General features: G+C 45.2%; 1 protein-coding gene across 4 annotated transcripts in view; it reads left to right on the top strand.

The window, feature by feature from the left end:
* COL11A1 (collagen type XI alpha 1 chain) overlaps positions 1 to 21,047 on the top strand; it is a 381,664-nt gene that overhangs the window by 22,797 nt on the left and 337,820 nt on the right. For all 4 annotated transcript variants that reach the window (XM_069641554.1, XM_069641555.1, XM_069641557.1 and 1 more), the window contains exon 2: positions 8,730 to 8,897. In XM_069641554.1, the coding sequence (XP_069497655.1) occupies positions 8,730 to 8,897 (168 nt within the window). The remainder of the gene's footprint in view (positions 1 to 8,729; positions 8,898 to 21,047) is intronic.

Consider the following 21,047-nt stretch of genomic DNA (forward strand, 5'->3'; position numbering starts at 1 on the left):
AGCAGTAAAAATTTCACTCCTACTTGGTGGGGGTTAAAGCAAATGAGTAAGACCCATTAAAGAACCTAAGATCAGTGAGTCAGCATGTGGCAAAGAAGGGGTCTAATTACTTCCCATCTACCATACCAACTTCTTAGGGCTCCAGAGCCATCATGTATGTTGCGCCACATGTGCATCTGAAACGTCATTAGGAAGAATTGACCTTTTTGATATGTGCTAATGTAATGCTCGCATTGTTCTTTACAGAATAGGTCCACAGGGAGCAATGTTTGCCTTTCAGGTGGGTTCCATGTCCTTGGCCAAAAGTTTACTGCACTTCTGTTTTAATAGCGGTCCTATAATGACGTATGGAATGTGCCAATTGCCATGGCAACGGCCACAGTTTATAGCTAATAAGCCATAGGCAAAAAAATCTGTCTAGTCTAGTAAAGGTTTATAAAAAGCATACGCAGACAGTGAGAATTATATTTCAATCGAATCCTGGTCCTTGTCATGGAATAGATGTAATGGGTCAACCACTAAGTACATGATCTTGGTGCATAGATTTACACAGAGAATAGAACATAATCTGTCTGAAGTCTGTGCTTGTGCTTATATTTCTCTTCTTAGAATCACAGGAAAGTGAGTCAGTCACGGCCCAAACATATTCCTCTACAAATGCTGATCGTTTGAAAGTGAGGCCTTAAGTCCATAGTTTGCCTCTTGAATTGAACAGGAATGGTGCAAGCATGTTGTACGGTGCCCATTCATGCGTTCAGTACTTTCCACTCGCCGTGTTCTGCTGACACATCCAGCGGTTGTTCAGTCTGTCTAAAGTGGACAGCCTCTCTATGTCAATGCTATATACATGTCTTTAATGTTGCCTCTTCCCCTAGCTCTGTCCCCCCATCCGTAACTTCCCCTTGCCTCCTCTTCATCCCATGGCTTCCACATGTTCTGCTACCTGATGGACAGAGCGTTTCCCCATGAGACTGCGCCATCATACAACGCTTCTGTGAATCAGGCCCTTTGCCTCTAGGAGGGTGTGATGAAAGAAGAAGTCTTCAATGTGGTTTGGAATGCATTCCGTACTTAAAGATGCCCCTATCTCTTAATAGAACACCTACACATCATGTCTAAGTACTTGTAAAATGTATATTTTAATTTTGCAGGTCAAAACAGAAATGATTTCTCATCGACTCGTTGCTATTTTCATAGTCACTCCCATCGCGCATTCATTTTAAACTCCAACATTGCCCGAGTCACTTAGACAGCCTGGCCGGTTTAGGATGATTATTCATGCATTTTCATTTTTTGTTTTATTGATCTTCATTAACTTTCATGAACAAAGGATTTACGTTGTCATCAGGCATGTAGTATATACAAAAAATAGCACTCAATTTGTAAAACCTAAAAGGCAGATCGCTAATCCATTAAAGGAATGGTTCGCCCAAAAATCTTTTTTTCAAAAATAGATAGGCAACATAAAACGAATGGCGTTTTTTTTTCTTCGAAGTCCCTATGTAAAATTTTTAGCAATTCAAGCTCAAAGATAGCACATGGGGGCATCCATTTTGGGAAATGGATGCCCGCCGCTGTGCTCGCTTTGGCTTTTGCGACACTAATGAAGGAAAAGCCAGCCAGCTGTAGTAAACAAAAGCTACCACTGGGTGGCTTTTCCTTCATTGGTGCTGTACGCGGAGGACGGGGACCAGAGACTACAGGCAGAAAAGCTGCAGCTGCATCTCGGTAAGTGCTATTTTTTTAAATAAAAATAAACACTAGCTGTGTTTTGCTGTAGGAGCCCGGAAAACTGCAGCTTTAAAAACGTTGTATTTATGTTTGCGGTCGCTTTTGAAGCGACCGCAAACATAAATACAAAGTTATTGTGTTTGAAAACGCTGCAGTTTTTCTTTCTAAGTTTCTCAGGCTCCTCCTGCCTGTGTTTAGTGCCGCAAAAGCCAGCACAGGCGGGCAGCCATTTCACAAAATGGATGCGCCCATGTGCTTGCTTTTTCAATTTTTGAGCTTGAGTTGCTCAAAATTTTACATAGGGACTTCGAAAAAAAAACGCCAATCGTTTTTTTTTTATGTTGCCTATCTATTTTTGAAATACATTTTTTTGGGCAAACCATTCCTTTAACACTCACAGCACTCAGATAACTAAACATTACAGCCTTATTATGTTACGAGTGGATACAGATTGTGCATCACAGGCCGGGATAACAGACTCTGAACCATACACCCCATCATGTAAACCCGCGTGGTGCAGGTCCAAGGCACCTAGTGGGGGGATAGCTCACCAATGATCTGCTTGCCACTTATGTGGCGCAAGCGTGCACTTAGCCACTTCAGGGCCAGCTCAGCCGTTTATCCCTCTGAGGTAGATGGACCGAATGCCATGACATTATGTAATGATAGCCATTATAACAGCACTCATCTAATTTACCACTGGGTGGAATTGGGCATGAAGCACTATTATGACCATGGTGAAACTGACCATCGATGAGAGCCAAAAGCAAGCAGGCGGGCTTTGCATTACAAAGAGACCTGTCCCAAGCCAATCAGACCCACATCCTCTGCAGCGCTTTCATTACAGTGTGAACAGTGAAGAACAAATGTTTGCCACATTTAGAGCATCAGTAGCTGGTGCACAATTGGTTTCATTGTGGTGGTGCTCTTGCAAATTTCCCTTTGAACCCTTGGAATTTGGGGAGGGTCTCGTGCAACCCCTTCCAATTTGGAGGTTGCCAAACATGCGCTCTCCCTGTCGGGGATTCAACACTTTAACTAAGTGGGCGGAAAACAGCCATTTTTCCTGCCTACCCTATGAAGTGGGATGATCTGTCATATTCCAACTGCACCAGGGTTTTAACGCCATGTGTGAAGAATTACTCTTTCCTGTGTGGCCATTCATTCTTCCATGATATATATTTTTTTGTGCATAGCCTAGAGGTATGAAGTTAATGCATCAGTAAGAATACATGCTGAATACCATTCTCACATATTTCTGTTACCAAAGAGAGAATAGGGAGGCATGATCCACAGAACGTGCTACCTCATGGTCACGGGATATTTTAATGAGCTATTTTGAGCAGCTTTGATTCAGTGATGCCTTGAACTATCTGATAAAAGCTAGAACGTGGTGGCTTTGAGCCATGAAAAGAAAAGACAAATGTAAGAACACTGGCTGGATATTGTGGCAATGTCACAGTGTCAACCTCATATCTTTTCCAATGTCTGGCCGAGAGGGAGACTGACAGAATATGGAGACTCAGTGCAATCCAGCCAGTTAAGCATCCTAAGGGTTATCAGGTGCAAGTAGAACTATTGCACAACAGGGGCGAGGCCCTTACTTGAGTCTTCCAAATACCCTACAGGGAGTCTCTCTAACAGACCCTGGATGTTAAGCAGACACTGTAATTCTGAACCTCCCGAGAGAACAACTAGTTATTAATTACCAGATCCTAAGGAAACAGGATAGTCAAGACTGCATCCCCCAAGATGTATAAAGTTCAGAGCTCCAAACGGGGAATGGATTTTGGAGGGTCCACCAGGTATTCAGAGGAAGTTATGCTATGGGAAAACGTAGCACATTCAGAGAGACTCCCTAGACAATAAGTGTGGATCCTTGAAGGAGAAAGCAATTCATTCTACCTCCACCCCCAGCAGCCATGCTTGTAAAGGAGAACACCTTTCCCTCTGCCCTGAAGCTGAAGCCTTTTAAGGACACAAATGTTTCCTTCCCCCTTCTAAAACTAAAACAAAAAACCTTTCCCCAGTTTGTACTTACTAGAGGTTTTCTTGTCCCTGGTGATGACATGCCATTCACCTGCAATCCCCAAATGCCAGGGCGACAGCCAGGAGGCTACAGAGGGCAGAATTGCAGACCAGAATCAACTCCTACACTGAAATAAATAAGAAACGTCAGAAACATTTTTAAAGACCTCCTTCCCATTGCCTAGACTAGGAAACCAATTATCCAATCAATTTGAGCCTCGGCCAATGGGAGGATGGTGAGGGATATAAAACTGAGGCTAGGATCCACAGACACAGTGTCTCTGAGCTGGGCACTGAGGAGAGGTATTTGTTTGGGATGCTGAAGAGCACTGGTGAAGTGAGCCCCTGGAACAACAGAAGAGGGGTATATGCCAGTGAGCGGGAGAACTGGAACTTTGGAGGATGGGTGTGATCCAGTGGGGAAGAGGAGGTTCCTTTAAAGTGAAGAAGGGCGTGTGCACCAGTGAGGAGAGCAGAGCACCCATAAACCAGAAGAAAGAGAGAGAGATCTGGAACCCAAGAAGAGGGGATGTGTAACAGAAGAGGAGAGACTCTTGGACCCCAGAGGAAGGGTGAGTTCCAGCGAGGGGAATGAGAGTCCTGAGAGCCCACGAAAGAGCTGATCTACATAGATGTGACTTACAGAACCCGGGAAGAGGGAATGTAAAGCAGAGGGTGTGGAAGCCCTTGGTCTCGGAAGACGGGAGTAACTAACAGACAGAAGGAGAGCCCCAGGCAAGGGGAGGACTTTTGTGACACTTGCCAAAGGGTGAAACCTGACAAATCCCAAGAGAGGCAGAGAGGATTTGGGTTTCCCTTGTGGTTCCCAAAAGAACGGATACAGATTGAGCGCTAGAGCGAACTAAGCAGGAGATCATCCTGTCTTTTACTTTCTGAATGCTTTTTTGGTTTTAGTGCTTCTTATTTAATCCTGAGTTCAAGCACTACATTTCCCAAAAACGTATATGTTACAGTCATCCTTAATCGATTTCCATACAATAGTGTGTGTGTTACTGTTGCTTAAAAACCTTTTAACAAAATCCTGGTGCCAGTAGTTAATTTTTTTATTTTTTTTAATTTAGCATTTGGCTTAAATAAACCTTGTGCTCTTGACTTCCAGACACATGAAAAAGTTAATAAAGTTTGAGTTCTCAAATGGTATTCCTTAAAGGTTCCATGTCTCGAAGATGGGCTTTTCTGATTGCCTCCAATTATGTCCATGTTTCCATTGACAGAAACATTTCTTTTAGGAATTTTATCTGTGCCAATGTCAGCGAGAGTCTTTCTCCTTGCATCAATTTAGACCATCAATCTTCCGCAGAAAGGGAAGGTTGCTCTTGAAAACATCTTCCCAACATCTTCGTTCTTAGTTCAGTTAGTCCTGGGCATAGAAGTACCTGGTGTCAGTAGTATGAAAATGTCAATTTTCTTCTATAATAAGGTGAGGCTAGGTGAAGTCCATGTGTGAATTAGAATATGAATCATATGACATGGAATGGGGCAAACATGTGTTATAACGTGGGAAAGCCATGGTAAGGAGTATAGATCAGGTGGAAATTACGTGATTTATGAGAATAGATGTAAGTGGAAAAGAAGAGATAGATGTCTTGAAAGCTTAAGTCATTAAAACAAGCAGCAGAATTTTAAATGGATCCTTCATCTTGTGCGGTGTAGATTGTGGGACCTCTTGAGGAGACTGAATAGTTTAAGACTGCCGTCAACTTATCTCTGTTCCAAGAAACGTTCTCTTCCCCTGGGGAGGTTGCCAGATGCTCCCTTCTTAAAAAACCAAAGACCCACTTATTTAACCAACTATTACTGTTACCATCCGCTGCTCCTTCCTGTTCAAAATCTACAGAAGTGTAGTTGCTAACCGCAGGATCACAGGAATGTGCAGACATTACTTCAAGGCTACCAATTTGGATTCAGGCCCTGCCGTAGAAATTAGACTACAGTTACACAAATAGCAGCCAACGTTCGACACATTATTGCCGTTTATCAGACTTATATTATCTACTTGTTCTGCTCAACTTCCAAATCACCATCTTCAGAGTAGCCAACTCTGCTCTCCTCACCTTTCTTGAGTTCCTCAGGAGTCTGCAAGGCACAAACCCCAGCTCGGTTGCCTAGTTTCCCACCTATACGCTGAGGACATAAAGTTGCATATAAGGTGGATGACCTCCATCTATTATTGCAAAAAGCCCCTGTTAATGAGGCTTCACCAGCAGGTATCGTCCTGGGGTCCATAGGACTGAGTGGCCCTGGTGCCATTACCAGGGCCGCTCCCCGAACGGGTGCTTATTGCTATTGGCACCCTCAGGCTAACACTCTGGGTTCCAACAGCAATACGTCTGTATGAATCAACAGGTCGTGGCAAGCTTCCAGCCTGTTGATTCACACAAAGGCAACAATTCCTCATTTAAAATGGACACCATGGAACTGGAAGTCGGTGCTCCACTGTGGAGCCACTCTTCCTTCTCCGTGGTGGCCATCGGTGGAGTGGGGTGAGGTCTGCGGAGTCACGGCCCCGCTACTGGTAAGTGGGGGAGGAGGTTGGCAACGGGGATGGGAAGAGTGAGGGGAGAGTGTGGGGGTGAATGAGGAGGGAAGATGCCCAGGCGGTCCCTCCACTGCTTGGGTTGCTCAGAACCTGGGCTTGGATCATTAGATTCAGCCCAGGTTCTGAGCAGCCTGAATGGTTGACACACCCACCAAGAGGGCTAATTGAAAATAAATCTGAAAAATGAATTTGTCTTTCTCTCCACTGGTAAGAAATATGCAAGGATCCACTCTTAGCCCCCAACATGCACCTTAAAGGTTTCACCCCTTGTGCTAAACAATTTGAATTATTCATTGACAGATATCTTTTCCCCAATCACAAATAATGAACACATCTGATAAAGATTTGACTAACACCTTCCTAACCTTTCCTGTTAGTCTGAGTCCTTCAAATACAGCACCTGTCTGACCCCCAGAAGACCGTGTAGTGTACAGCACCCCCTTTCTTCCTGGGGTTATCCCCAACATAACAAATACCCTAAATAAAAAGGTGGAAATATACACACTTTGGATTTGTAAGAAATTTAAATCCAGAGATCACAGTATATACAACATGCATAACATGTATAGATTTATAAGAAAATGTGGAGCAATGTGGAGTTGAAATGGAAAAGGAATAAAGAAACATTTTGAAAGTGATGAAAGAAGTTGAACATCATGGTGATTTCCAGATAATGTACATTTGCGAAGCACAGGATATGGCTAGAAAGTGAAAAGTGGAAATGGGAAAGACAGACATAGAAACCACTGTATGCAAATAATTAAAATACGGGGTGGGGGGCATCTGCTTGCTGGGGTTCATTAGAAGGAAGACAAATATACACCTACGCCTGGATAGCTGAGAATTAATACAAATCAAGTGGAAGAAGAAGCAGCATTGATCACAAATATTATATGAAAGCAGAATGTTAACATGATCACATCATTGAGATATGCTTATAGGAAGAAGGGGTACTTCACGTATGTAGCACCACTCAACGTTAATACCCCAGACGTTAGGGCTTAAGTTCTAATGGTGATAATAGCTACATATATGGGCCATGCTGCCTAGTAAGAGAACCACACACCTTCATTAAAAGCCCCTCGCTAATTTGGACATTTTAAATAAGTCTGGCAGGCAATTAGTGGCTGGCATAGCCCCCCGCCTCTGATGTGGGTACTGCTGGATAAATAATGACTTGTTAGAAAAGTATATGCTTTAAGGACCAGCTATTTAAAGAAATATTCCACTGGAACACTTGTGAATAAAAATACACCAGGTGCCACCAGAATCATCAAATTAAAATGTGCATAGGCAGAGCATCCTTGGCAGTCTGTATAAAACGAGTAAGTGGAAATGCATGTCCATGCAAACCCCATTTTGTGAGTCCTGTCCCCTCAAGTCAGATCACTAGAATGTGACATTACTTCTGAATAGATATAGTATTTCCTTAAATGTGAGATGTTTCTGTGGGATAGCAGCACTTTAATAATTCATCTGAATCATTCCTTGAATGTTATACTCTACGTTGCTTGCAACATCCTGTTTCCTCTTGTGCATTGATTGCTCCCGAAATGTGGTGAGATGAGTTCAATACATTTTGGGATGATGCTTGCATCATAAAGTCAACGTTCTTGCAAGTGGATGGTGGCTGCACACTTACACAACACTGGCCAGATGGTTTATTTGAAAGTATTGCTTTTAAGGGATACAGGGCCTCATTACGACCCTGGCGGTATGGGGTTAATGGCACCGGAAGAGCTGCCGTCTTCGTTAACCCCATCCGCCTCATCACGAGGTCCGCTCGCGGATCCATCTCAGGACGCCTGGGTTTACGAGACGTCCTTAGCGGGTCCCGTGAGCAGCCCAGCATGCTAACAACGGGCCCGTCATTAACGGGCCCATTGTTAGCATGCTCCCCATTCCCATTGAGCCCTATGGGGGCTCAAATGGGAATGCGGATGTACCGGGTCCGGGTTCCTTGAATGGGGAAATACAGAGCCCCCCTAGGTCAGAATGGCCCGGTATTTCCCCATTCAGGGAACCCAGACCCGAGTTTGGGGGTAGCCATGGCCTTATTAAGGGCATGGCTACCTCCAAACTCGTATTGAGGGCCACACTGTTCTTAGACTCATTATGCAGTGGAATAGCAGAACATGACGCCCCTCCCCCTTGGAAGGAGTGTTGAAAGGCCCATGACATTCCAAAGACCTGTCCAGTGTCTGGGGCCCTTTGCAACTCAAGAGCTGCAGGGGTTTAGGTGACATAATGATCATGAACTTCTTGAACATGTAACTTGACCAAAACTGAAACGTGAAACAGGTGCCACAGCATTCACAGATTATTGTGATCTGTCATAATTTCTCATATCTACATTAAGTTGAACTTTATTTGAATTTATTCTAACACATGTTATTCTTTCTTTCTCCAGCTGAACCCGTCGATGTACTTAAAGCACTAGAATTCCACACTTCTCCCGAAGGAATATCACGAACGACAGGATTTTGCACGAATAGAAAAGACACGCAAGGATCAGATATTGCCTATAAGGTTAACAAACTTGCACAGCTCAGTGCACCGACAAGTCAGCTATATCCAGGTAAGATGCGCGCAACATGAACCGTGGCGCTTTAACTTGATAGCATTTCCAAGCCTTACTTTCTAGATCATACTTGCCTACATTTGTGCAGCATTGGTATACAAGGCCAGGGAGAGCTCGGCTGGGATCATGACTCAGTCTTAGAACAGTCACGTATTACATTAACACGTCTTGTCTTCCCAAGTGTGCTGCCTGCAGTAGTTCTTTTTTTTTTTTTTTTTTTTTAGTATGGCGTCCACTTGCAATAAAATAAAATAAATAAAAAACAGGCACACAAATACAGCGTCTCTCAATCCGTCACCTCATGGAGACATGTCAACTATATCAGGAATGACATTAGGACTAATGTATAGTAATGAACCCCAATTATGAAGCATCCCTCCCTCAATTCCATTATTGCATGATCTACCAGAGAAAACAGAAACAAGAAAGAGTCGCTGGAAACAATGGCTCTCAACTTGGCTGTGCTTGATTATTTGAGAAGGGAACTTTTATTTCCACCCACATATCAACCCGGTGTTGTAGTAACACCAAGAATGAAGAGCTCCCTCACTCAGGGAAAACAATGCTGTGAGAAAGAAAGAGATTTATAAAAAGTGCATGGATCGAATACTGCTGACTCACAGTCCCTGTTCTTGCTTTTCAAGTTAGCTACAGTAGTTATAATTATTATCATAATTGGTTAATTATAACGTGCTTAATACCCAGAAGTTTCCAAGCACGTACCCAGGGATCGTACCTGCGTTACTCCACGTTGTCTTGCTTCGAAGGCGAGCGCGTTGCCTCTGAGCTATCCTGCCGAGACGTCATTCAGTTGCATCTGAATGCATCAGATAGTCCCCACCTGCTTCCGGCGTGAACTACCACTCATAGAATACCAATGTAAAGGGGCATTTCTGATCCACATTGCATTAGTTAATACCAACCAGGCAACATAAATGAATGCCCCAAATAACCCTGTGTTGCACCTCACTCATACTATCGTACGGGAAAAGCGAGGCAGACCCTGTGCTAAATAACATTTGCTCCAAGTTCAAGTCATCTGGAGTAGACCCCTCACGACACAGAGTTGCAATACATCACGTGGAATACATTGATTTCTGTTTGGATAAATGCCATGCGTTTGATGACAACATTTAAAACACTGCACCTGGTAATTCACCCCAAAAGGATACAGTCTTCTTTCTTTTCCCTTGCTGGTGTGCCTGCATGCAAGTTAGTTCATACGTTCTATCTTGCTGTTCATTTTCTGATGTGTATCTATTCAACGAGCCGCTGGCTCGTCTCAGTGCAGTCACAAGTACACAACTGTAACTGCAGAGGTGTATAATTTATGGTAATTTATGGAGTCTGAGTCACAGTATGTCTTACATCCCTAGTCCATCGACCCAGTCATTCCTCTTCATCTCAGTCCTTCTCTTTCATTATAGCCGTCTCCGTCTTCTTCTTCCACATCCCGGTCCTTCTCCTTTGTTCCAGTCCTCCTCCTTCTTCGTCTCTGTCCTTCTCCTTTTCAAAAATCCTAATAGGTCTTCTTCATCCCAGTCCTCCTCCTTCTTCGTCTCTGTGCTTATCCTTGGTTCCAGTCCTACTTCGTCTTCATCCTTCTCCTTCGTTCAGTCCTCCTCCTTCTTCGTCTCTGTATTTCTCCTTGGTTCCAGTCCTACTTCTTCTTCATCCTTGTCCTTCTCCTTTGTTCAGTCCTCCTCCTTCTTCATCTCTTTGCTTCTCCTTTTCAAACATCCTGGTAGGTCTTCTTCATCCCAGTCCTTCTCGTTCTTTGTCCCAGTCTGATGCAATATGAAATGCATGCATGCTCTTACGCTGAAAGAAAGGTCCCCTAAGACCATATAGGAATATCCACCTGGTAATTCTACTTTTCACAAATGGGGCCTTCCTTGGTTGGAGGGTTGGAGGTGTTGCTGGAAGACAAGTTCTGGTCTCTAAAAGGACAGAGTAGAGCATCAGATTCAGTTTTCATGGAGGTAAATGTCAAGGCATGATTGTTGCTGACATGATTCTCATCCCGAAACAGCCATATGGCCATGATGCTATCAGAGCTTCCTTGCTTCAGTTAAAGTTAGCCTGTTAACATGAATTTCGATGCTTAATTTTCAATGTCATGGCTAGGCGTCGAACACTATTCTCGTTTTGCGGCATACAATAGTTTTAATATAGTACCTGCTCTCATATACCACATATGTCTGTGTTCTATTTTGGAGTGGTACAGGCCTGATTCTTTGCCTGTCAGAGAATGCAATGCTAGAGTCACACTGTTCTGTTGGGCATGGGCAATTGGATCTGGAGTGTCTGCTTTACCATTATTGTCGATGCAAGCCCAGATAGTACAGAGATCAAAAGCAGTTGATGGGTTTCTGTAGCAAAATGTGGAAACTGCAGGTTTGTGCATCAGCTGTTGATGTAAAATGTTAAAAGTATTTATCCACTCATCAAAGGCTACCAGCTTATGTAATAATAGCCATGTGGTAGCTGGCCCTTCAGAGTGCATTTTGTCTGTTCCGGGCTCATTCTTTTCGGGAATGACCAAATCATGCCTATACATGTAAAATGCAATGTGCAAATGCGACAGCGAAATCGATTGGTTATTCTAATGCATGTTAAAGATTTATAATCACCTGCCAAGCACCCACTTCTCGTTATCTGACCTCCACAACACAGGTACACACCTAAATTGCAATATATATTCCAACCTACAATTTCTTTGTTCAAACGGGAATGCTTTACTTTTGTGAGTACGGTTGCTTTAGATGTGCAAGTATGCATCATATGGTCTACAGGGTACAGCTAGTCAGATAGCACAGTGAGCTAAGCGCTTGCCTTGATATCTGTGTGCAGCCTACTGTGGCAGGTTTCAATCAGGCTTTGTCACCTCAGCTTTTCATCCTTCCGAGGTCGATAAAATGAGTACCGGTCTGTTGGATAATAATGTCTTGTGTTATTGGAGCACTCTGAGACCTATGGGTGTGTACCGCTATGTAAGTAAATGCCAGTATTTTCAATATCCATTGGTCTACAGATACACAATAATGGTGGTGTATTGAACAAGTACTGCTGGGCCTCTTTCACCCAGCAGTTACCATAGTCGCGGGAGCAGTTAGCACACAGAGAGATACACATACACCCCAGTTACGGTGACCGAGGGCTATAGCATTTTATAATACTGGGGAGGGAATACAATGGGCAGTACCGATGAGTCAGCAGAACGATGGTGTAACTAGAGCATTTCACACATTCAGCACTAGAATGTTCGAATACAAACAGGACTAGACAAAAGAGAAGAAACCTCTGGCAGAAGGACTGCGAACGCATCTAAGGTGCAGCCTATCAGCTGGCTTAGACCGCAACCGGAATTCATGGACAACGCTCTGCAACGTGAGCAAAGTGATGACTGATCCACTCTTCTGCCTCTGCCCCTTAAAACCGTACTAAGCAAACAAAATAAGAACTCCACTGAACTGACATCATGCACAGGGCTGGCATCTCCCTAACAGAGACACGGGACAGGGGGAGGGGTTCATCCATGAGCTCCCTTTCCCATGTGCATGGAAGACGCCTTGGTTGGAGATTTGCTTGGGCCTACCAACTTGGGCTTTCGGCGCATTACGTGATGGGTCGATGCATCTAGATCATATTCAATGGAGCTACTATCATGCCAGTGTCCTAATGCATCCTTATAGATGCGCCGCAGCATAGCGTGTTCGGGCTCCAATGTCTGGGAGGTGAGAGGGAAGCTGAGAAAGGACACGCGATGAAAGCAGTAGCTGATTCCCACATTCCATTTTACCTCCCGTTTGCTCCTTCACGAAGGGACAATTTCAGTCCAGAGTGCAACTTTTGGTGTCTTGAAACCTTTGGTCCATTTCAGACCAGGGCTCAAGTGGAGGGTACACGTGGGTGGACAGAGTCCACCCACTTTATTCAGAGAGTCCTCCCAGCTAAAATGAGAAACATTGAATGCCCTGTTTGAATATATGAATTATAGTCAACCTCGGGGGTCGAACAGAATTCATTAGGTTTGCAGGCCGGACACTTCACCACTGCACTATATAAAAAAAAAAACCTAATGAAAACTAACACACAACTAAAGGCGACATGTCCCATTTCGGTGCTTTAAGTTCCACGGAAAACATTTGTATTGGTTCTTGGAGTTTAAAACATGCACACCTTTTAACGTTTTCAAAAACACTATTGGAAAATAATCTCTCTTTTTTCTGTGTGTGTTGATTTTATGAAAGGCAAATGCCATTTGTCCTGTGCAATTTGGGTGGTTATGCAAAGGCAATTTAATGAAATGTGCATATTTCACCTTGATATGCGAATTTCTGGCAACGTCACATCCCATTACTGATGAGTTCCCCCTCCCCACTTGAATTTTTAGGACTTGACCCCTGTTTCAGACACGTGTCTAACTGGTCGCACCTGTGAAACTTCTCTTCGCCTCCATTGAAAGGCAGAGGGCCCGAGTTGCAAAAGCGTTTTACAATGGCACAATCCCATGCATGAAAAAAAAAGCTTTGTAAATGAGACCGGGGTCACAGAAATGCAGCTCAAATCCATTGACTTGCCTTGTAGAGGCGCCCCGGAGATCCTCGCATTGAAACGCTTTGGAAACGGCAGCAGGAGGCTAGCTGCCATTTCCTTCCAAATGTGGAAAAACGAGAAGAAAACTACTGTCCTCCCACAAAGAAAGGCACTGTAGGACAAGAGTCCGCGGTACATCAATTTCTTTTAGAATATGGCTAATATAACCCAGCCATGAATATAAGTGGAAATCATGTTTAGCTGTAGCTACCAGTATACGCAAGCAGATGTTATGCCCATATGCTTCCTGTTAATCAACGGCAGGGGGTGGCTAAACCTAGCTTCTTGAAAGTAAATCTGTTTCTAATAAGGACGAGGCAGTTAAGATCCTGCCCCTCACTCTGCAACGGCGAGAATGCGGGAGACTGAGGCGAGCTAGTACTGTAATGAAAATAGCGATAATTTGCCCACTTACACAGTGTGATTGCAAATACCATGGGCCGGCAGGGAATGTGCGTAATGGAATCCGGGTGTGTTTGCCGCAGGGGACACTTGGAGTGAGGTTTCCCTTGACCTTTCCTGAAGCACCACGTGACGCACGTGCAGGCAACTGAGTCGAGTTCAAGCCCCGCATCAACTTGAGCGAAGTCACGCATTCCATTTGTACACACACATGGCTTGGGATCTGTCTCGACTCATCTGTGCACAGCCTCAGGGCCTCCACCGGGGAGCCTTTGCAAAGGATGGATGCCTTAGTCGGCGATAATGGCCCTCGAAGCGAGCACATAGCTTTGAACTGATTGTAATAAACTTCAGTTTAGGAGGTTTCAATGGCATGGCCCTGATGACTGTCGGTTTGCCGTACATTCTTCAAGACATTGGGCCTCATTACGAGTGTGCCGGTCTGGTAAAAACAGTGCCGGTAAGCCTACCGGTACCGTTGTTACCGAACTGGCACACTCCTAATCAGCAGGCAGGTGCCGTCCCGCCCGTGAGGCCTGACCTGGCGGGCGCGACGGCCCCCGCTTGCAGAATTTCCCGGAAGCACGGCACCGTTCTGAACGGTGCCAGTGCTCCCCTCAGCCGCATTACCATTGAGTCCTATGGGACTCAAGTGGGAATGGGGATTAACATTTTTCCAGCGCCTGACTTCCAGGAACACCGGGGTCATGATACCCCAGTGTTTCCATGGAGTCAGGCGCCGGAAAAATGCACGAGTCCAGCTGCAGCCTGCCGGTTTTACCGGCACGGCTACCGCCAGACTCGTAATGAGGCCCATTGTATTCTTTTGGGTAAATATACTGGATTTTCCGATAATATCGACAAGGCCCTTATTCAGATCTTCATTAAGCTCTAACTGTTTGGCACTTCAGAAGAAGAACACACCTATGATGTCCTGTTGCGCTACAGAGAAGGCACAGTCCCACCGTGGTAACACACATTTGTAGAAATCAACCCCAGAGCTCTGGAACTGAAACGTAGTCTTGAAAGTATGTTTGGCTAGGATTTATATTATGCGTGCAGAGAGCAGCGAGGAAGGAATTCCATGCATATGTTGTATTTGTACCATTGTTCAGTAATCCCGACAGACTGGAAATGCAGCAAAATGAGATATACACATATTTCTTTTTCTTCAAACGTTATGAGAGAAACTATTCAGTCGGAACTAATAATAAAGGTCATGGCCCCGCCTGCATTATAACTAGTCCTGTCTATGCTGGAATACTCCAGTAGAAAGCACCTCATTCTACCTGGATTTCTGCAGAACCATTTGATGGGATGGAAAAACACTAGTGCATGATCACGTTTGAGAATGCTACCATGGGCGCAGCTCACTCCTTTCATTGAATTGGCTGCCCATTAAGCGGAGAACTACATTTAAATCTTTATGCATTGCAAATGGTGCATGGTACAGCCTGGGACATGGGTATATACAATGGACATTCCAAATAACACAACTACACGGCAGATAATGGCCCTCATTACAACCCCTGCGCTAAACCATGGCGCTATGAGCACCATGGTTGGTGCCGGTGTTGTAACGAGTCCGCCATGGTGGAATGGGGAAATACCGCCCCATTCCAAGGTTGGCGGGGCGGTATTTCCCCATTTCACCATGGCCCTTCCCCATTCCCATTTTCGCCCCATAGGGCTCAATGGGACTGGGGAAGGCGGTAAGTATGGTACCGCAAATTGCGGTACTGTAATTAGCACCGAGGTCCCTTTGCGGCACCCTACTTTAACGGCTGGTAAAACCAGCCGTTAAGGTCAGGTCCCGCAAAGGGACCTCGTAATCAGGCGTTAAGGGTTTAACGGTGTCGACACCTTTTACGGCATGGCCAAACTCATGGCCAAACTCTTTAAAATCTGCAAGGAGATGGCCAATCCTCCTGCAATCTCTACCTCTCCTGTTCCGTCCCAGGTCCTCTCTATGGCTCTGGCTTCTCACTTCACCGCTAAAACTCAGGATTTACTGTCCTCGCTCGACCATGTCTCACAAGGCCCGGAAATCTCTCCACTGGCCACTGACTCCCAGTACCTCTCTTGGGCCCCCTCTGGCCATCTCTCCCTCTCCTCCTCCTTTCTCCTCTTTCTCTCTGACAACATCTGACGATGTTTCAAGGTAAATCCAATCTATGAAAGTGTTGTCCAAACAGGTGCTCCCCTGCTCCTCCATAATCATCAAAGAACACATTGACACCCTCGCTCCAGCCTTGGCTGATGTCTGCAATCACTCCTTCGCCACTGGATCTCCCTCTCTCCCCTCATTCACTCCCTTGTGCACCCCCTCCTTAAAAAGCCTTCAGCCAATCCTAACTGTCTGGCAATCTATCATCCGATCTCTATCACTCCTGTCCTGGGCAAACTCCTGGAAAAGCTGGCCACCTCCCAGCTTATTCTCCACACTGAATCTGTTGCTTGCCTCCATGAGCATCATTCTGGCTTCAGAGCAGCCAGAGGCATGGAAATTGCTCTCTGGAACATCCGTGAAGATCTGCTATCTTTTCTTGACTCCAGCCTTCCATCTGTCCTCATCCTCTTTGACCTTTCCTCTGCTTTTCACATGGTCAATCACGCCATCCTGATCAATGGACTCCGTGACAACCTGGGCATCATGGATCAGGACTTGGAGTGGTTGACATCCTTCCTCCTTGACTGACCCTCCCATGTCACACTTTCGTCCTTTCTTTCCACCACCTTTCTCTCCACATGTGGTGTTCCACAGAGCTCTATCCTCTCACCCTGGCTCTTCAATATCTACTTGGTCCCACTGGCCAACTGATCTCTACCTTCTCCTCTAACTTTCAGTGTTATGCGGATGACACTCAGCTCTCTTTCAGGCTCCCATCATCCTCCTCTCCTCTCTCGCTCATTCCTGACTGTCTATCTGTGATTCAGGCACCTCCAATGATCTCTGCCTTAATGCCAGTAAGAGAGAGATCCTTCTCATTGGAACCCCAGCCCCCGCTTTCCCTTTCTTCCTCTGGCCCACCCTCCTTGGGCCATCTTCAAAAAAACATTGGTGCCAACTTCGACTCCACTCTCCCCTTCTCTCCTCACATCACAGACCTTGCCAAGAAGGCCCGATAACAATGCACTGTCTCAGAGGTATTCTTCCTTTCCCCCAGAAGTTCACTGTCTCCAGAGCCCTGGTTCTCTCTAGACTTCACTACTGCAACAGCCTCTTTCTCAATCTGCCTTCCTCTAGTCTCTTCCCTCTGCAACTAATCCAGAACAGGGCTGCAAGACTTATCCTTGGCCTCAAGCCCAGGGACCATGTCTCACAAGGCCCGGAAATCTCTCCACTGGCCACTGACTCCCAGTGGCTGCAAGGATCAAGTTCAAGACCCTCTGCATCGTCCACAAGGCTTTCTGGGGCTGGGGCCTTCCACTACATCAAACTATCTCTTCCAAAATACCTTCGTACTCGAACCCTTTGCTCAGCTACTTCCAAATCTCTGAGGGTCAGATGCTTCTCCAGGCAGAGAGTGGGAGTAGATCTCTCTCCTCTGCAGGGCCTCCCTCTGGAATGGCCATCTGCCCCTCTCAAACTTGAGCCGGACCTCCTGAAGCTTCGGAAGCAGAGCAAGACCTCCCTTTTCTCTTCTGCTTTCTCTCTCTCCTGCCCCTGCTGACCTACCTGTCTGTTGTGCTGACAGATTGCTTGGTACCCTCAGAGTCTCTCTGGCTACCAGGCTCCTCCATGATCAGTCTCCCCTGCACTGCCTTCAGGGCTACCGTGCACTTAGGAGCTTTAACTGTAACCTCTACAGCCCCTTGCCTTCTTGCATGTACTAAGCAGTGCCACCCTGACTGCACTTACTCAGAACAATGCTGCCCTGATTGCACATCACCCTCCCTCTCCCTGCACCTCCCCCTTTCCCTTTCCACTGCACTTTGCATTGTCACACTTGCACGATGACACAAGGCCTAATAAATTTGTTTGTCTTGTCCTCCCTCTGTTTTCCCTCCATTGTCTTATTGCACCTAAAAACACTTGTATACAGATGCGTTATCAATGACATACCATATATCTCTCACATTGTACTTCAGATTTCTGTTTTTGAGATTGCAAGGGAAGCCCTATGTAACAGCTCAGCAGCTTTCTAATCATTGCTGAAATTCCAGTTGTGGGGTTTGGGGGCAAGATGGAGGTTCTCTTTACATACTTACCACATGGACCTGAGAGTGGGAAGAAAAGAGGGAAGTTGCAGAGGAAGAAGCAGTAGGTTTGATTTTTGATTTGTTAATTTGCCAGGCACTTATTATACTAACAAATATCTAAGAGCAAACCCAAGAAGATAAGATATTGCATTTATTGGTAGCTAGCCCTCGTAAAAATATGTATAGTGGGGAAAGGCAAGATGATTATTAAAAATAGCACAGTCTTAAGTTTCTTCCTTAAAAATAGTAGGTTCTGTAGGAAACCAGAAGATGGAGTCTGACTGGAATTTAATTTTGCAAGGGTCTTTATTTTAACAAAAGAAAGCATGCCTACCTTTAGTTATGAGGGATTTTCATTACCTAGAAAACTAAACTAAGTGTGCTCGCCAATTGTCCAAATCAAAATAGTCCCCCATTCTAAACATAATCTCTCTGTCTGTCCCTACTCTTTTTAGAAAATACGTAACATAAAAACTATCCAGAGCAATAGCGTTTCCACTCGTGCTTCTTCTAGTCAAAGCTACTTGGGTTGCCCCCAAGTACTGTTCATTAGTCTAACATAAGTTTTCAATAGCGTATCAATGTAAGGTTTTCAGTCCTCTTGCCAGGTTCCTTATAACAAGTCTTTACACAAATCCAATTGTTCCAGTTCCCTAAAAGAATAAATAATTCAACCAACTTGGACATTGGGCCTCATTATGACCCCGGCGCTAAGGGATTACCGGTACCGGTAAGGGTACCGGTACCGGTAATCCCTTAGCACCTGATTACGAGGTCCCTTTGCGGGTTCCCAGCCGTTAAGGAATGGACCCGCAAAGGGACCTTGGTGCTAATTACGGTACCACAATTTGCGGTACCGTAATTACTGCCTTCCCCATTCCCATTATGCCCTATGGGGCAAAAATGGGAATGGGGAAGGGCAATGGTGAAATGGGGAAGTACCACCCTGCCAACCTTGGAATGGGGTGGTACTTCCCCATTTCACCATGGCGGACTCGTTACAATACCGGCAGCAACCATGGTGCTCATAGCACCATGGTTTAGCGCCAGTGTTGTAATGAGTGCCATTGTCTTTCAAATTGTTCTTGATTTAGGATTGAGTAATTGTACCCTCCAGGTTCCCTGTTTTCCAAGTGTTGAAACATGTTACTTATTTTTCTAGGGCTCCCCAAAGCCTTCTGGCCCTCTCATTTTCTCAACTCAGCAGGGTCTCTCTTGGGCATCTACCCATGTCCAGCAATTATTTCTCAGGCTCCTGTAACCTTTTTGGCTTCTCCAGCTTCTTGTCACGCTCTCTTTAGTTAAGCCCCTTTGTCTTTTGGATTTGCTAACTTCCCAGCTTTAGCTTCTCGGGTGCGCTTGCTTTCTTTTGCCTGCCCAGCTCAGCAGTTGTTACACTTCTAGTATGGAGATCAGGAATTCGGTTTCCCCATTCCAGACTAGTCTTGGTGTTGGTTAACGCTGCAGTGTGATCACGCCAACAGGTGAGATGGTCTGTCTACCATCTGCATCTCTGTCTCCATTTGGTGTTGATTCCCTTCACAACGCCAGCCTTCTAACCTCTCTCTCTCGTTCTATTCTCTCTCCACGCTACTGCTGGCTACACATTGTAGCACGGTTCCACCACTCCAGGATATTATCATATCAGAGACTCACCTTTGCGTAGGATTCTTCTTCCTCCATTCGAGCTTCCGCATCTCTTTATTCTTCCTGCCATATTTCCACGGGGCATGTTGATCTCTATCAGCTGTTGACTTCACATGGATCCAAGCATTGCCTTCAGCCAAATTTCCGGGAGTAGTGTTAGTATTTTGGTTATGCCAATCCATAGCAATAATATCAGTCTTTACAATTCACATATAGTCAGACGCAGTGTTCTTTGTGGGGAGTCCTTGGCCCCTAGAGTAGAGTCACTCCTAGTGAGGTCCCACTTTCCCAGACCCCTAGAGAAGGTCCTGTTTATCTGGCTCACCTCCCTAGTCTGAAAGGGGGTGGCTCCCCACAGGAAGAAGGGATGAATTGCCCAGATTAATCACAGTTCTCAGTCATGCGGACCTCTTGAAGGCTACATGTACGCTAAAGGAGCATCCCATAGCCTGGATATGTCTTGCTTGCAGCAGAATTACAAGTTGTTTAATCTGAGGCTGCAAAAGTCTTCTGGGGAGGGCGATTTTAAGCCAGGCTTTAAGATAGCATGCTGCATTCCCATACATTGCCTTGAGCACAAGCGTCAAGGCTAAAAAATTGACTGGAGACGAACAGGGGCGAATGCAGTTTGTATAGGATGGGGGTTATATGTTGTCTTCAAGAAGTATGTGTAATGATTCCTGCAGTAGAATAAATGAGCATCCGGAGGTGGCTATTCAGATATTGTGGGGCTCCTGTAAACAAAGAATTGCACCAGTCGATGACTGCTCAGTTGACCACATCACCAGAGCATCAGAGGAAGGAGCCTGGAGCCAAAGCCAGAGCCAAGAATATGTGTGGGCAAATTGAAATGAATGGCGTATATTGCGAAGGATGCAGGGTTGCTGGTACAGTTGTGGGATAACACCGTACACATGATGTCTATATTAGGAAAATGTAGGAATATGTGTCATGAACCAGCATTACCTGACTTTACAGAGTCCTTCAAAGTGGTGCTTGGAAATAAATATAAAACTGGCAACAGTGAGGCCTCAGCTAGAAAATGGCAACAATACCAGGCAAGTGTTGCATTAACCAGCTCAACAATATCAGAACGTGTGCACTTGATGCTGTGCTTGACATATGATGTCAGAGATATAACAAAAAGAGCACATTTATCAAGAACAGGCTCAATGTAAGTGTATCACCACTATATGTCATGGGTGCAGCTAATTATATATGTCGATTGCACAATGCAGGGGTTTCTGTCAAAGTGGTTAGGCTGTAGGTACCCCAATCCATGGGTTACTACGAATT

This window comes from Ambystoma mexicanum, chromosome 1q (assembly GCF_040938575.1).
Source record: "Ambystoma mexicanum isolate Mex_15411 chromosome 1q, UKY_AmexF1_1, whole genome shotgun sequence".
Classification (NCBI taxonomy): Eukaryota; Metazoa; Chordata; class Amphibia; order Caudata; family Ambystomatidae; genus Ambystoma; species Ambystoma mexicanum.